The sequence below is a fragment of the Orbicella franksi genome, chromosome 6, assembly GCF_964199315.1.
Source record: "Orbicella franksi chromosome 6, jaOrbFran1.1, whole genome shotgun sequence".
Taxonomy (NCBI): Eukaryota; Metazoa; Cnidaria; class Anthozoa; order Scleractinia; family Merulinidae; genus Orbicella; species Orbicella franksi.
Genome location: NC_138150.1, coordinates 18,317,853 through 18,335,404, shown reverse-complemented (window position 1 = coordinate 18,335,404; position 17,552 = coordinate 18,317,853). Strand labels below are relative to the sequence as shown.

The following is a 17,552-nucleotide window of genomic DNA, read 5'->3' as shown; positions in this document are numbered from 1 at the left end:
TTTCATCTCCTCCGCAGAGGCTTCTCAGTATTGTTCGACGGCCTCTGCAGATGGAAATCGTCACCGGAAGAAAATGGGAAATTAATCTCGTGTCTTGATGTGACAAATAGATTCAAATAGACGGTTGTGTTCAACCTCGTTTCCAGGGTACCCTCTCTTCCACGAGAGAGGACACTGAGAACGAGGTTGGGTTGTGTAATTTTGCGAACCAATCAAATTTATTTACGTTAGAGAGTCAGATCTTGAAACCTAATTCCCAGCATGGAAGTGCGTCGTCTGTTGTTTTCATTGTTTCACGCTGAATGATAAAACAAAGGAATCTAAATTGAGGAAATAGTTATAGAGAAGAAGAAGTCTTCGCGCAGGCCGGGAATCGTGCTTACTGGTACCAGACGTTTCCTCGCTCGTCGCTTCGCGGCTGACATTTGATTGAGAAATGCAAAAGAGAAAACCTCTGGATCCAGAGTACAGGTAATGACGTGAGACAAAGAGAAGAAAGAAAAACTTCAAAACAAGGAAGTTTACAGGCCTTTGCAATGAGGTAAACTTTTATGAATGGTGTTTAACAAAACATGGAACATCGTTAGAAATGTAAATTTACGCGGTTTCAGTAAATTTGTTAATTTCTTTTCAGAGTAAATAATTGTGGGGACAATGCCCAAATCTTATGTTAGTTTTAGCTCGGTCGGCTGGCACCACGCACTTGGCTTAATTAACAGGGCTTGAGTATTTCCTCGTTATTATCCGCTCCAAGAAATTTTGTATCACTTCCTCATCGAAAACTAGAGTTCACTTTCGTATCACACTGTTTCACAATTTCCGCCTTTTAAATTTTCCGCGTTCCCAGGATTTTAAGGTTTCGGAAACCTTTCGATGACAAGAGTGGTCTTCAGTCCTACGAAAACAGAAAACATATGAGGCAATTTGTTTTTCTGCGTGCTTATTTCCACCCTTGCAGTTGCAAGAGCGAAATTTTGAATGAGAATTTTTTAGGGAGAAGCTTTGTAAAGAAATGTTTTCTTAGCCGTTGTTATATCGCTTCTTAAATCACTTGCCTTCGGGTCATGTCTTCGAAACCTGAAAAAGCACTACTCGTTTATAAAACTAACTTGGATTGTGATTTACAATCAGTTTCCAACACTCGACTCGACACCTGATAAATAACACTTGGCCATACGTAGTGATTGGCTCTGTGATATGGTAACGGAATTGAAAGAGAAGGGAATCTGTCTCGCAGGGTATGGATTCACGTGAGCTTTCAGAAAAATCTTTTATAACGCTTCAGAGGAGGGTTGGAATGGATTTGCTGATAAGTGCCTAGTGAATTGAGGCGGCGTCTATCTTACGGCGGAGAAATTTGAACTGACGCAGCTGTATTTCTACGGTTAGGCCTAACGCTACATTATTTCGTCACGAAAACGGAGCTTTTAGAAAACGCTCTTCAAACCGGAGGAATTTTAAAACGCCGGCTTTGCGTTTTCGTGTGGACGGAAAGTTTTTCGAAAAGGGAGCTTTACCGTGAAAACGATGGCTTCACGATAATCATATAATTACCCTATCTGAGTTTTCCTCAAACACAAATCCAAAATAAGCGGTGATTGTTACGTTTTAATTTCCTCCGGCGTAGTGTGAACGGATAATATTTGATGTGATTTCAGAATATACGACTGAGAGGGTTTCCAAATATCGTTCCTGAACTTTATCGATACCAAGTTTTTCTTTCTCGTTTGCACAATTCGTTTCTTTTTCTAAAGTCCTTGCGTTTTTTTGAGCGAATTGATTTATGGCTCTTGCCCGTCAGCGTACATTGAACTGTCTCTAGTAAACACAGACGTAAAAATAAGTCTATTCACAGGGTGGACCTTCACTGCCAGCAAAAATGTTCAATTCTGAAACGTTCGTTTTCCACATTAAACATGTACTAAGTAACTAAGAGCAATCGTATGTGAGACTACCCTCTTCTTAATGATTTTTGAGATTTACTGCCATGTTTTACGACGTCGCATGGCAGCGCCGAGATATACGACTGGACGAGATACAAAACTGGAGAGTCAAAGCGAGTTGCTCAGAAACGGCTACAAGCCGCACACACGTTTTTCGCGGAAAATATTTCAAAACCGAAAGAAACTGCGGAGTAAACGGAAAAACTTACTAGTTGCATGATACTTGTTGGTGTCAGTTTCTGAGTGCTGAAACTCGTTTCTTGTAAGCTGCTAAGCGACTTAAGGAGACTGGAACATTTTGAAATTGATCGTAGTGTTGAGCGCGTTTTAGAGAAGAAAACAACTTCAACATTCACATAAAAAATACACTTACCTTTTCTAATCCGCTTCCTCTTTCGTTTTTCTTTGCATAATTGTTACTCGGTAAAATAACTTAATCACATTCAGGCTCAGTAGAAAACACATCTTGCCAAATCATTCCACTTTCTTACTCCGAGTGTTTTGCATTGTGTCGTAACAAAGGCGGGAGAAATGCACGCGCATTTATTGACCAATAGGAGTCGTTTAATGAAAAAAGCACAGGGAGCACGCAATTTCGTTAAGTAGGATGACAGTGAGTAAAGGAATTAAGTAAAAGATTAACTATCCATGATTTTTATTCCTTTATTTACTCTCATCCTACCCAACAAGATGTGTGTTCCCTCTGAAAAAAGTAAGTATTTTATACAGAACTTTCCTCGAAACTGATGGATTAGGTCTGGCTGTTAGGACTCGTGTAAAGTTCGTAAACAGGGATTCGGGTCAGTTGCCGATCAATCATTGAGTGCGAATTTTTCACACAACTGGTGACGATTATTTCATAACGCCGCAAGTCCGAGGGTGTCAAATACAGCAAAAGTGACACTATGCTAATTAAACCTGACAAACTTGTCATCTCGTATGTGTTCTTATTTTTAGAATATTTGAAAAATGGATACAGGTCTTCCTTAATAGTAATAAATATATACTTCGTGTTTTCGAGTGATGTATATCATGGATTATCCCACGAGTCACTTGAATTTCTTCGGCTTACACACGAACCTTTTCATAGCATCCCATGGTAAATGCGGCGGCTGAACACAATCAACACTACATAGGCGCATCGCACGATGGAGAAATTGTGATACCGTCGAGTATACAGCGCTTTCCTGTGTTTTGATTGGCTGTATTTTCTATGGCATGCCACGTATATTAATATACATGTCATATATGTATTATTTTACATGACAGAGGATACATGCCCGTGAGCAGAGGCTTCCAAAATGAATGTTGTATTACCTTACATTCCATTATATCCTTCAAGGATATCGCGCTTAGAGAGCAACTTCCGCATGTGAAAAGGTGGGAAATCTGGATAAAACATAAATGCTCGATCTGCAAGTTTTAAGAAAACAAAGCAAGGCTCCCCTTCCCTCAGGCTGAGATAAGGTCTTGTCCCATAGGAGCAAAATAAACCTGTGTGTTCTCCTCAAAGAAAGCACTGCAAGCCTTTTTTATTTCGTCCAGCAACTGACTTTGACCGGTTTTCGGTTTCTTAACTTGTACCCTGTACATATATTTAAATTTTTCCCGAGGGTCGACCTTCAGTTAAACGGCTTTAAATGAAATTAAAGTGAAAGTTATTAGGGCTTGTACAAGCACTTCCGCATTTTTCTTTTCCCAATTAGGAACAGTTTGTCTTCCTTTATCATGATTCTATTTTGCCACGATTGACTACGCCAATTTTGATACCATGATGAAAATTCTAACTTGGCTCCGAGACTTCGGGGAATAAAACAAAAGAAATTAACTATTCACGCCTCCCCATGTGATTTCTTTTGTTTTAATCCCCTAAGCCTCGGAGTCAGCTCCGAATTTTAATAAATCGAAAATGGCCTAAATATATAGCTGAGTTGTCTATGTTTCGTTCACACATTAAGTGACGAATTTGCGTTGCTTACTGGTTCGTTTATATCTGACGTTTCTGAACATTCTTTTGAAACCAATAGAAACATTATCGTTCGAATTCCTTCTAAAGAGGTAGAGTTTCCACAAACAAGAATTAACCCTAAACAGCCTTAAGTTGACTAAATGAACGGCAGTCAAACATATTTTCAAAGATTTTCGACGGAAAACCTTCTTCAAACCTGTTGAGAGTATTGCTCCATGTTTCTTTGGAAATGCCAGGCGATTCCAAAAATTAGTTTAACTCAAACCCGGTAGAAAGTCTTTATACCTTTGAATAGGCCACGTTCGATATATCAATATTCCAACATGGCTCCGAGGCTTTCGGGACAAATTTCTATATTTGGTGGTGTCTTCTTTGTATCCAAGTCTCATTTGGGAGTTGAGGGACAAAAGAAACTTTAAAAAAATTGCAATTTTGTCCTGAAAGCCTCGAAGCCATGTTAGAATATTGATATATCAAACGTGGCCTATTCCGACAAAATTTGGTTATCATTGAACGCCATTTCTGACTTGGATACCTGTTGTACTTTGGTCTGACTGCAGGTGATTCTTTACGTCATGTTAAACTACTAACCATAATTAATTTGACAAGGAAATGGCCAATTTGTTTTCACATAACCTGATGCGTACAAGCATTCGAAAGAGTATTTGAGAACTCTTAATTCCTTGCATATATATATGAACCCCTCGCTTGCGCCTTGGGTACTCAAAGAATAGTTTTGACAGTTAGGATTGTGTATTTTGTCACTGTGACTCAATAGGAAGATAAATATTAATTAATTCACATTCACGAAATACCCTCTTTATCTCTTAAGGGGGATAAGTTGTGGATGAAAAAATGTTGCATAAGGCATAGAATAAATTGAAGGATGCGAATTAACCCGTGGCACTGAAGCGGCTTTAGGGGAGGGGGTGGTTGGGAACTCTTTTTGAGCGGCAGAAGTCGAATGTACTGAGACTTGCGGAAATGCAAGGTTCACATTCGAGGTGGCGTATAAAAGGTCCTTGAAAACTCATAACAGATATTTTCTTGTCAATATTATAAAAGCTTTTATACTGCAAACATCAGGTCTTCTAAATCTCCCCGGGGACAGCTACAGCCAATGGGGTCCTTGAAAACTCATAACATTACAATTTAGGTATTTCCTTATCGATATTACAAAAAGCTTCTATAGTGCAAACATTAGACAATTTCCGTTACTAGGAAACACGTGTTGTTCGCGAATACATGATTGACGCCTTACTGTTATTCAAATCACTGGCTTTGTTTTGACAGCAGACAGAAGCCATGCTTCCATGTAAAGCCACGTCACAGATATCGGGAAGTTAAATCAAAGGAAATTCACATACTCTTTCCTCGGTCTCGATGTGATTTATTACTTTTGTTTTCAGAATAGCTCGAAAGCTTCGCTTTCTAGTAAGTTCGACTGATATTCATGAAATTGGAAATGTATCAATTTTTCGGTGTAGGTTTACCCTCCTTTCTACCGTTATCTTCATTGAATTGGTGGTTATAGACAATACTGTCTGCTAAACTAATTGTAACAGGTAAGGCACCCGCTGCAGCTTTTATTGCTTCGAAATGCTGCGTCAATTTGACCCAGGATGTTCCTATATGATATGTGATTCGTGATCACGAATTTTGTTCACAGCGGCCTATCCAACATATTTTTACAAAATATGTAACAGCCAGGGCGATCGACAGATGGTTTGTGATGGTCGAGTGTCATTCAAATCTTTGTCTCGACTTGTCATTACGTGTCGTTCCCGCGAAGTCATTAGATTGTCACATCTTGAGAAGTCATGAATGAGAACTTCTATAAATGCATGACTGAGATCGAGCAGTCAGTGAGTGTGTAACAGTGAGTATTAAAGATTAACTGTTGTTTGATGCCATAAGAATTGAAAAACCCAAACACATGCACTCAGAGGAAACTCAGTCTTTCTCAGTCTTTCTCAACAGTCCTGGGTTATTAGTTTCCTTGGGCTTCTTCTATGCAGTTCCCTATGGTCACCCGTTGCTATATAACCTTGACTCGGTTTCCAAAACCACTCATCTACATAAGCGAAGCTTTTCTTAAACGATCTGCCAAATGATTGGCTGAGTCGTTTATCACGTGACCTGTGCCGCCCAATCTATTTTTAGCATTCATCTGACGCATGCGGACTGTGACTGTGACTCCGGCATAAACTGCGAGCATTGTAGTGTATGAATATTACGTGAAAGTTTGCTTGCCGAAACTATTGTTTTAAAAGGGAAACTATTTTATTTAAAGTTTGAGCAATCATCACAGCACTTGAATTCACAGCTCATTGATTCGGGTCTTTATACTTTCAAATACTTATCGCTTCAAATCCATCGACCGTTACATGATTCGAGCTGACGTGCGAAGATTTTTAAAGGTAAGCTAACTAGTATCCAATGTTCGTGTTTACTAAACTAAACAGGTAAGTAAATCCATAAAATTAGAGGAGTGTTTTCACGTGGAAAACCTCGTGCTCAATTTGTGTTAATGAATGTTAGGACAGTCATATAGTCTTACTTTTTAGTGATGCCGGTTTTGTTGATGTTTTGAAATGTGTGGCTTGTTTTAGTTTAGGAACATCGCTTTTCAGTTGTAGCAGAATATATAGACATCTCAGTTATGACCATTTTGAGCAACACGGTCTTCCATTGACCAGCGGGAAGAGCTACCAAGCTTTCATGTGCAACTGGATAATGACTTTCGCTTGGGAGCCAAGTAAAGCATTTTCCAGTTTACGAAAAAACCTCGTTGTTTCACTCTCCTCGTTGCATTATAGAGGTCATCGTGAATGAAAGAACCATCCTTTAAGCGAGAAGAAACCTAAAAAGTTGTTGATAAGGCAATATGGGCCACAAAAGTACCGGTTTTCGATCAAAAGTCTGCTTCAATTTCGCGACACTTCGCTGGCCGCCATATTTGTTTCGTAGGTCGAAGGCCGCTTGTGAAATGTAAATGATCCCATGGGAATCTCACTCTTCGTGAATGAATAACCCATTTGGTTTTTCCGGCCGAGTGAACAAACCAATGAGAAGCTTAGAAAGCGGCGTGTTTATTCATACTCGGGAAGAAGATAAAGTTGAAGGCTAACTTCAAAGCGGTTAGTTTAGTAGGCCTTGTTTTCACGGACATTGCGTGAATCGCATTGCACACTCGTGTTTGGTACCTGTTGGACGATCAAATGTCAAATGCGTACAAACGCCGGTTAAATATAGCGAATCTGGCGGCAGAATCTTGATCAGGTAATTGTATGTATGTCGGCATCTTCTGTTTCTTAATCTACCGTGCATGGTTTCCCTCTGATGTTAAATCACGTCTCTCGAAGTATGTATCACGTAATTGTATGCTTCTATCACGCGAATAAATTCAATGTGAAACCATGTGAATAAAAAAATGTGTGTTTGTGCAGAAAATCTGCTGCCCTTTCAACTTGAGAATATAATTTGGCTCACGTGACGTGAAACTTGAGATTTTCATAAGACTGTCCCATTGTGTAAAAACGTCTTGCATTTACATAAGAATTGAATGTTAACACTCTTGTTTATTTAAGATTCAAGCGCGCTAAAATTTTAATATGGTCATGTCCAAGAGTTGTATATACATGTATTTACTTTCGCTTTCACTTTAGCTTTTCATAGAACATTTGGTCAACACTGGTCGATAAAGCCTGTGTTGTTTGTTCTTCTACTAGCTTCAATACCTTTAACACTTTTCGTTACTGCGTGGATGTATTCAATGTTCACTTTTCTAGCTTGTCTAAGGTTGTGTTTTATCATAAACTTCTGCAATAAACGTATGTATAATTAAGTGAAAATTACCTATAGTTTCTGTTTTTATGTAAATGAAAATTTAATTAGTCAGATTATCCTTCTTAGAAGTACTTTACACTGTAATCCTTTCAGTAACCTCTTCAGCAATGTTTTTACAAGAGAAACCTGCTTGCGCTGTTCTTGTAATTGCAGTGGTTTGCAACATGACTATTGAATTAGTAGAACCAGCAATTAAATGCAAAGTAAAGTGTCAATAAAATTCTCCAGCAATGTGTTATTCCACATGGATTCCTTTACATAATAGTAATGACTTCATTTATGTGTCAGTGATTCAGTATAGGCGAGGGTGGAGCTCTCTACTAACTGGGGACACCTATATTTATATATGTATATCAGCACTGCCGATCTGTAAGGCCTGGTTCACACTAGCGAAAGAACTACATTATAACATAACAATATAATTGCTTATGTCAGTGATGTGAAGATCGACATAAAGACAACGAAAAAATATCATTTCTTTTCGTCATGTCGTTATGTTCATGCTGTTGTGTTGCTATTACGTCATTGTGTCAGGATGTTCACACTGCAAACATAAAGACATAACGTCCTTCTTATGTCGTTATGTTTACGTCGTTTTGTCGCCACTGTGAACAAGGCTTAATTGGGGTATACCAACAGTGCTGATCTGTTATCGTTCATTTCTTCCTTGTCCTTTGTATGGTGATACTTCCTGAACAATAGGAGACTTGCCCTGGGGATTTATGGAGTTATGGAGGATATAGAAGCACCAAATAAGAAGCGGTAAGCGACTGGTAACGGGTAACCATGTACCATACTGTTCGTCAGTTGATGTGTTTTCGTTCTTGCCGTTTCTTTTGATCCTTGACTTAACCGTTACTTTTTTTTTTTTCATCTATAGGAAACTAGAAGGTGGAGGTGGGCCTTCAAGTGAGTGGTTGAAACATTGTTAGTTCAACATGAACTTTTTGTCTTACGTGTCATGAAAAACACCTTTCTAATATCCTTACATACATTAACTTTATTTAATCTCGGATATACAGAGTAGTTTTTCTGCTGATTTCTTCGAGTTACCTTATGTTGCAAATTAAAATAATGAAAGATATACTGCTTACCAAGTCTGCATTTCCTTAAAAAGCCCGTAGTCTTGTGCAGTGTCACTGAATAAAAGTACCGTGATTGCAAGATCCTTTGTCCTTAACTGAGCCTGAAAAAAGCCGATTAATTTGTCTTGGTGCTTCCTTTGGTCCAGATAGTTGCCTTTATTGGTTCTTTCCTCAAGTAGCTACGTCACTATTTGTGCATCTTGAAAAGTTTAGCCTAAATCTTTTAATTTCGTCGTGTGTAATCTGTTTTAATGTTCTCCATCCTTAACCATCCAACTTTTTTTATGGATTATCACTATTTTTCCTTTAGTGTTTTTCTTATCCAAGTAAACTATTATTTTCAGGTTTTCTTCAATTTAAATGTAATTTTGTTCGTGGCCAAAATAACTCGAAACACTGTGACAGATCTCCTTTAATTAAAAGCTGTCTTCAAGGGTTTAAAACCTCTACATGTTATAGAGTTGGTGTCAGTATAGTGCCGTAAATTCGAAACCAAAGTAAATACTCAGTCTACCCAATAACATAGGACACATACAATCCAGCGAACCAATCAAAACAACTGTGGCTGATGCGAAAGCGTGTATGAGCGAGTCACGATTAGTTTTGGTTTAACTTCTCATTGGATGACTCAGAGGCGCAAGATTTTTAAGCCAATCGCTTACCGTTGCAGTGCAAAATCAAATAAAAACGCGAATTACTTTCGACACAAGTGAGAACCGCTCTATTTACACAAGACAGCGTGTGTTGCGTTGAATTATTGTCCGATCCGCCTCGGATCAAAGTCGAGGACATCCGTTACAAATATCAAAGTGAAAAGAAGGACTCAATTTGGCCGAGGTTTTTCTGTCCAGTCTGGTTAATCTCATTTGGGTTCACCATTTGAGAGAAAGCAAATTAAGCCCGTTTTCAGGGCCGTTATATTTAGTTCTCCTCGTCTTGCATAGGGGGGAGGGGGAGGGTTCTATCGAGCGATTTTCCTGTTCCCTCTAACTTCTACGTGCAGAAACATATTTCAAATGATTTCCCGAAAAGATTTCATTTTGCTTTAATTATGATATCTTATGCTATGCCTCAAATCCTCAATCAGATATAGTGCTGTTCATTTTCGTGCCTCTTACGTTCAGAAGCGATTAGAAAGGTAGTAAAAATTGCACTTCCGTCACGGAAGATGGTCGCTTCCGTTGCTTTGCTCTGTAACCGGCGGGTGCATTGTATTACATAATTTTATGTTAATTCATTTCGTTTTAATCCTTTCAGTTTAATATCAGGCGACTCTTATTAATATAGATAGCTTAGAACAAAGCTGCCGCATGTAAAAACCAGACGAGCTTTTATTTATTAGGCTACTATCGAAGGCGTGACATATTTTAGGAATGTAAACAAAACAATATAGCCAATCAATCATTCAGTGGATTCATTTGAATACTATTTCAGTTTTCTATTAGTGATATTGAAGGACCCGTTCAAATTTGAATAATATATTAACAAAAGTGAATAACAGCAAGCGGGGAATGGGTGTTGTACATTTTAGCGCCCTAACTACATTTCCCAGTTGACCACATCGTCCGAAAATTTCACTATATTCGTAACAGGTTGTTTTTTTAAATATCAACGTGTTTGAGTGAATATTTATCTTCCTTTGTTTGTCTGCGACGCTAGACACTTTTTTGCATATTGACCCTTATTGACGCACTGCACATGTTGATCACGAGGCGTGCACGCTTGTAGCATGTGATACATATTCAGTTACAATGGGATGAATATTCGGGTCTGGGACCCGTTTCTCGAAAGCTCCGGAAACCTTTTCGGGCCCGTAAAGCCATAGCAAAATCTCGAACCTTACGATTACAGAACTGTTTTATTCACATATTCTTAGTATGAAGAGAAGTTCCCTTTGTACAAGAAGTTTCAGGCGTATACACTTCTCCATTTTTAGATACAGATGGACTAAAAATGGCTTTTCGGGCCCGAAAAGTTTCCGGGGCTTTCGAGAAACGGGCCCCTGGTGTCGGAGGCAGCTCTGGTAAGGTCTCACATGAATTTCTTGATTCTCTTTGAGAGAACAATAGAACAAACAACAGAAACCTGGCACCAAAGCAACAACAACTACTTCATTGCGACAAATAAAATTTAAAGCTTTTGAGAGTCGCTGCACTTACGGTGTACTCAGTTAGCCTTGATTTTAAATCATTGCGCTGCTCATAAGAGGGTTCCTTTACTTTATTTTTATAGAAAAAGCGCACTATAAATAATAAATGTTATTGTTACCTTAACGCAGCCCTGTTCAGTGCAACCCTGGTAGAACTTGCTGACATGCAGCGGCAGAACTACGTCCGATATTTGTTATACATGTGTACGTGGCAAAGTCCAGTCAATGAATGTGCCAGTTTATTCGTTGAAACGGAATTCTGTTCTAGCGTGTTGCAGTATTGCTAGGTTTACCTCTTATTACAGTAAATGTCATGTCTCAAGCCTTGTAATGAGAATTCTTAGAACTCGAAATTCCTTCAAAATCCCCAATTTTGGGCTGTGGATTTACTTATTTCCTTTGCAAGCAAGTTAATACAACATGGGCTATACGACAACAAGAGCAAACCTTAAGCGTTTGAAAAAAGTTCTAGGCTGTAATTTTTTCGTTTCATTTGCAAGATGGAACGTATTTGTATAAGTAATCTTATTATATGGCTAGCTCCGTGAGCGGGCAAGATGAATCAAATCCTGCGCTGTGATTGGCTACCCGAGCGGGCAAGATGGAGCTATCTTGCCCGCTCGGGACTACCCGCCGTGTCCTGCAAGAAAAATTTCCCCGGAAGTCATATAATAAATCCTTTATTGACCAAGCTTGTTCGGTCAAGGTGGCTGGATATTGGCCTCGTTCTTTTTTTTGCGAGTTTATGGACCTCGACTCCGTCTCGATCCATAAACACGCGAAAAAAGAACTTGGCCAATATCCAGCCATCTTGACCTCACACTTGGTCAATAACCCATACGTATGAATGCGAATGGAATTAAGGATGTTCTCTACGACTGACGTGTGAAGATTCTCTCAAAACGCGAGTACATTCAAATATTCATACGATTACCTATTTAGTAGATGACTGTGAAAATTACCGTCACTACATTTTGAGTTATTTTGGCCACGTACAAAATTGTCTTTCATTGAAGGAAATCTAACAATATTAGTTTACTAAGATAGAAAAACTAAACTCTTCAAGATGCACACACCATGACGTAGCTCCTTTAATTTGCACTCAGTGCAAATTCAAAATTGGTGTAAATTGAGGTGAATGAGGTTATTTTATACCAGGCAATATGCATGCCGAAGTAGTTTTACTTCCTGGTTTATTTTATTTTTATTTCTTATTAAGCGTTTACATTTACTATTTTACTTCAGCGGAAAACCACTTGACTAACGGAGAAACGTCTGTTCGAACGAGTGATGCAGCAACCAGTAGGGCTCAATCCCATCTCCAGTTTAATACGACCGGGCTAGAGCGACTCCGTCAAATTACAAAAGCATGTCAGAAGAAGAACTTCTTGCCTGCACCCAAACCTAACGGCAGCAAATTACCGCTCAGCACAGGGGCCAAGAAGGTTGTTACTCCAGAAAAAAACTCTTCGAAGGAACCACGAAGTCCTGACTTTATCATATCGTCCGCTGGTTCATCGCCGGCTTGTTCACCTCAACCAATGGACTTCAATGTGTTGTCCACGCCCCCACGGTCTAGTAAACCAAATGAGATGGCAAGTAGTGTCAATGAGACTGCCGAACTGAACTCTAGTGATCGTCAAAAGGCGTGTGGTAGTCTTATTAAACGGTTCGAAGAATCTTCTAGTAAAACACTTTCTAACGGAGTCTGTTCAGATTCGAGAACTTCAGAGCAGGACTTCTCTTCAGTTGAAGTTTTAGAAGAAGGTGATCAAGCGCGTCCTTTGGATTCAACTGCCCTCCATGTAAATGGCCCAGTCGGCTCGTCGGCTGGCAATAAAGATCATGTGAATGTTTCCACCAAGGAGCGAAACTCACCGGCCTTATCAGACCTGGTTCCCAGAGTGAACGTTTCCCAGAGTGATCGCTTCAACTTTAATTCAGATGAATTTCGACAAGTAAGGCCAACCACATTATAGTTCTTCTTTTAACAGTATTCTTGCAAAGGCTATGTTTAGGCGGCCAACACTCTCAACTACGATGGCTTTTTCTTTGTTCTCAGAGTCAAAACCTTTTTTTTAAGGTCGTTCGCGCTCATTGTTTCCGCGCATATCTTTGCTGCAAACGTAACTCACGTAACTTGCAATGTCACGCCACGTCATGCATCGAGTGTGCGCTAAAGAAGAAATGTAAACAAGTAAAGGAATTCGTACCGCTTGTGTTAACATCGCCTGCCGTGTACCCTCTCAAATGGTCGCGGACCGCCTGTTTTCTTTTCGTAGATCACTTCTTTCACTGCCTCTCTCCGTTAAACAAAAAACAAATCATCTCTGAACATAAAATAAATATGAAAGTGAAGAATGATCATCGCAGTAAATTTTCCAATTTGAGCAATTGGAAAGAAGAAGCCTGAAAAAAATCAGGGCTTCAACGGGATTCGAACCCGTGACCTCCGCGATACCGGTGCGATGCTCTACCAACTGAGCTATGAAGCCACACATTGGGAGCGAGGCCACTTAATTGAGTTCATATCTTCCCGTAAGGAGTGAAATGATGTGAAGTTTATATGAAATAATTATTTCATATAAACTTCACATCATAAAATAAATATATAAAATAAATAGGAATTAGCAGTGGCACGTCCCACGGAGAGGCTTTTCTTCCACTGTTTCCATTTCGAATTAGAATTTAGAAGTGTTGGTTTTTCTGGAGGGAGGAAAATTGGAGCTGGCAGGAAATCGTTTTCTCGGTTTTCCTGAGAGATTGACATTTTGAAATGAAACTCAATAGGTATATACTACAAACTATTCCTCTGTCCTTTTGTTCGTCGAGCGAGAAGTCCTTCGCTCTCGCTTTTTCAAGCTTCCCACCTGACGAACTTGGAGAAAAGAGGAACTTTTTACAGTCCACCATTATTGGAAGAGTCAAACACCGATCGTGTGTGCAAACCAGTCGATTTTTCTCTATTTTCATGAAACCATCAGCGCCTTTTAGATTACACTACTAGCAGTCCCTCTATTTTCCTAGTCCGGTTTGACACGGGAGAACGCGCTAGACGAAAAATGGTCGCGTGAATTTCCTCGCGTGCACGGTCTTTTATCTTGCCTTGTCTTTCCTGTCACGCTCGATAGACTGATAAAAATAGAGGCTGCTCGTAGCTTATCTTTTTATGCACACTCCTTATCTTGTAGATGCTAAAGAAAATGATCGAAGAGAGAATGGCTCAAATCGAGCGTTCAATGGGCAATGGCAAACCGAACGACAAGCTCGTGGACAGATTGGTTTCACTAGAGAAGGAGAACAAAGCTCTTAAAGAATACGCCAAGAGAGTCGAGGATTCGGTGAAAAACATCTTAAATGCTGAGAAGGAGAAAGCGAAGCTGAAAGTAACGCAAGCAGTTCAAACTCAAGATCCCAGCTGGGTAAGTTTGAGATCGTGTAACCTGTTGGTGAAAAGTTACTCAGTACCACTGAGTCTTATCTGGACTCAAGAACGCAAGAGTCATCTCACACTTCGGGTTTTGTCATATTAGTGTATTTATAAGACGAGTTTTCGCATGGAGAGACCTAAGAAATTTTCAATAATTTTTAAAGTAAGTAAAAGGCGAAAATTGAGCATATTATGAAAAAGTTGTGTTATGCCACTTCCTTCTGTAGAACTCTTTGCAGTCTAGCGTCCATTCATGGTAGTTATATTCTACGCAACGGGCAACTGTCCCAGAGGTGGTCATACATTGATCATGAATTGAATGATGTTTTCTAGGTGCAGAGACTTAAATGATTTAGTAATGAAAACATTTGCCGTGTTTCTATCGTATTAGAGATGCACGAGTGGAAGTTTGGGAGAAGGAGAAATGCTGTGAAAACACCGGTCTGTTGACTCGTGTTCCCAACGCTTTTTCGAGTTCTCCCAAACTTTCACTGCTTAAACAATCCTGAAATATGTTGAAAACACTCGCTCTTGACTAATAGAGAGCTTTCAATTTTCTTCTAGTTCAACCCTCAAGTGCGCACAAAGACTGTAGCATCCACGTCTTCCCCGGGTAGTGTAACAGCTACCAGGTCTTCGGCTCCCGGCGTCAACGTTATGACTACACCCACACCACGGCTCACCTCCACTGTAGCACCCCTACCGGGCCATACCATGCCCTCTCGACTTGAAGGTGTGTCGCAATCCTCTCCAGTAAACTTCCGTCATGCAGCGCAACGGCAACAGCCTGAGGCTCTGCATCCCCGCTTTCCGGTTTCGTCCAACACTCCACCTCATGCACAGGCATCTGTCGCAACAGGCGCGACGTATGTTCCCAATTATGACCCTAGATCAGCGGCGAGACCAACACCGAGCCAACCAGCAATGCTAAGGGCTGCTACTCCAACGCCGAACTTCCCTCCTTCGGCTCACCCTCGGTTTAACGGCGTAAGGAACGCCCCGCCAGCTGTTCAACCTCCCAGGCCAATGTCAAGAGTACAGGGGCCCGTTAGCAGCCTTGCTGGAGCAAGAAACGTTGCTCCGGCATCCAGCCGGCCTTTACCTACTGTAACAGTTCATCCACAAACTTCATCTAGTTCTACCTGTGTGAGGGTTCCGCAAGAGTCACCGGCATACGGGTACAGTTCACAAAATGCTTATCACAACGGGCAGCCTGGTCCGAGATTCTCCGTTGCTCCACAGATGAGTCAGAGACCTCAACAAAGACCACAAATTTCCCAGGGTGGCCCCCCTCAGATCTCAGCTGGCCCCAGACCCGCTGCATATCCGCAGTCACCTATGCAGCCGTCGCCACCGCAGCACGTGCTTCAACAGCCTCTTCGTCCAGAACACCAGCCCGCCCCACGACCACACCATCCTGTCCCGATACGACCAGGCGCACCTGTGCAGATGCGCTCTCCTCCCAACACGATGAACCAGCATGGAGTTGCCCAAGCCCAACAACAACCCGGTATGGTACATTACCAACAAGGGGCTGGACCGCCGAGACAAGTTGCTTCAGCTCCACCTTCTGTCGCACAACCTGGTTTCGCACAGGTACCATTAAGATCCCCGCAGCCGTCCGCGCCAGGTCTGCCACCAGGTGCAGGACAACCCCCTCATATCCCCTCTCCGACGCTGCGCGGAAAAGAACCTCCTCCAAAACCCAGCGTGTCCATAGCTGTGGTGACAAGCGGCATCGTGTTGTCATGGAACATGCCTTTGGAGGACAAGCACGCACCCGTGGTGAACTACCAACTCTTTGCGCTGCAGGACGGAGGTACCACAGAGAACCCTCACCAGTGGAAGAAGATAGGAGTCGTCAAGGCGCTGCCTCTTCCTATGGCGTGCACGCTAACTCAGTTTCTACCCGGCAATAAGTATCACTTCGCGGTACGAGGGACGGACGAATTGGGACGACTTGGACCATTTAGTGACCCTTGCACTATCACGCTGAAATAAATTGTCTCCGAACTAGGGACAATGATTCTGCAAGACGGCTTACGGCAGGCGACTGTGTCCCGAGGTTTCTGCGAAACTGAACCGCGAGTGATGAATCTTCTCGGACTCCGCTTCAACCATTCGCTCTAATGACTGTGTCTTCCATACGACGACGCCGATCAACTAAAGACACTCGTACAGTGCTATAGTTGTCGTATTTGAAAATGAAACTAAATATAAGCTGGTTTGCGTAATTTAACGTAGTCTTATGGAGGAGAAGATCGCAAGCTGACTGAAACGCAAGCAATTTATTTTATTACAGGAAGGATATATGCGTTGTCTGTATTTCTAAGATTCTGTTGGTTGCTATTTTGTCTTTTTTGTTCGTAGTTACTTATTAGAGAACGTCGTGGAAATTGTTCAAAGCGACCGACAGTTCTTGAACTCTCCTTCGTGTTTTGACTATGCTTTCCGTTTTTTTTTTTTTCTTTTATACGTTGTTTCGAAATGAAATTAAAATAAACTATTTTAGGTTCTACAGTTTTCAGTATTTCAGCTGAAGTGGAGGTTTGAACAAAAATCCCTCGTTGCTGTTTATTCAGCCAATCAGGAGCCCTGCCTATGACTTACGCACGTTTTCCCGCGCTTGGCACCGGTTGCGTTCTTATGCTTCTAGATCTGATGGGTTCGTTGCCTTATTTCCATTTGTTGCCGCCACCGTTTAAGTTTTATCACCTTGCCGCTTGTCCAACCTGAGTCCTGTTACGCTATTGGCAGTTCCCAGGTAGAGCTCTTTATTGTCACGCGTTATTCACTTCTTACTGAGTACTCATAGCCAGTCGGTAAATGGGAAAAGGCTATGAGAGAAGATGTGCAATTTAAGCTGTGATTAACACTTGATGTTACCCCTTTTTTCCCCTCCCCCACCCATCGCTAGAAAAACGTCTGAAAATTTTTTTTATACATGGTGAATTCACTTGGGTTACAATATACAACGGAAGTATTTCACTTGGGGTGTAAACCACTAAGGGAGGAAGGTAATACAAAAAGCAGTGACATAAATAGTATCTATATTTCTATGAAAACTGGTGACCTAAAGTAAGGTTCGCTCGCGGAGAACTCAGGGGTTGTCAAATCTTGCACTCGT

The 17,552-nt window shown here is 40.9% G+C and overlaps 1 protein-coding gene across 3 annotated transcripts; it reads left to right on the top strand.

Annotated features, from left to right (window-relative positions):
- Positions 1–40: 40 nt before the first annotated feature.
- Positions 41–16,945, top strand: LOC145489311 (uncharacterized). Of its 3 annotated transcripts, none has more exons than XM_081468266.1 (6): positions 41–541; positions 8,464–8,523; positions 8,642–8,670; positions 12,241–12,953; positions 14,187–14,417; positions 14,990–16,945. In XM_081468266.1, the coding sequence occupies exons 1-6, from the start codon at positions 537–539 to the stop codon at positions 16,424–16,426; spliced, it is 2,475 nt and encodes an 824-aa protein (XP_081324392.1). In that variant the 5' UTR covers positions 41–536; the 3' UTR covers positions 16,427–16,945. The 3 variants fall into 3 exon arrangements, with proteins under 3 accessions (XP_081324392.1, XP_081324393.1, XP_081324394.1); XM_081468267.1 differs by lacking the exon at positions 41–541 and adding an exon at positions 5,812–6,332; XM_081468268.1 differs by lacking the exon at positions 41–541 and adding an exon at positions 6,341–7,194.
- Positions 16,946–17,552: the final 607 nt, after the last annotated feature.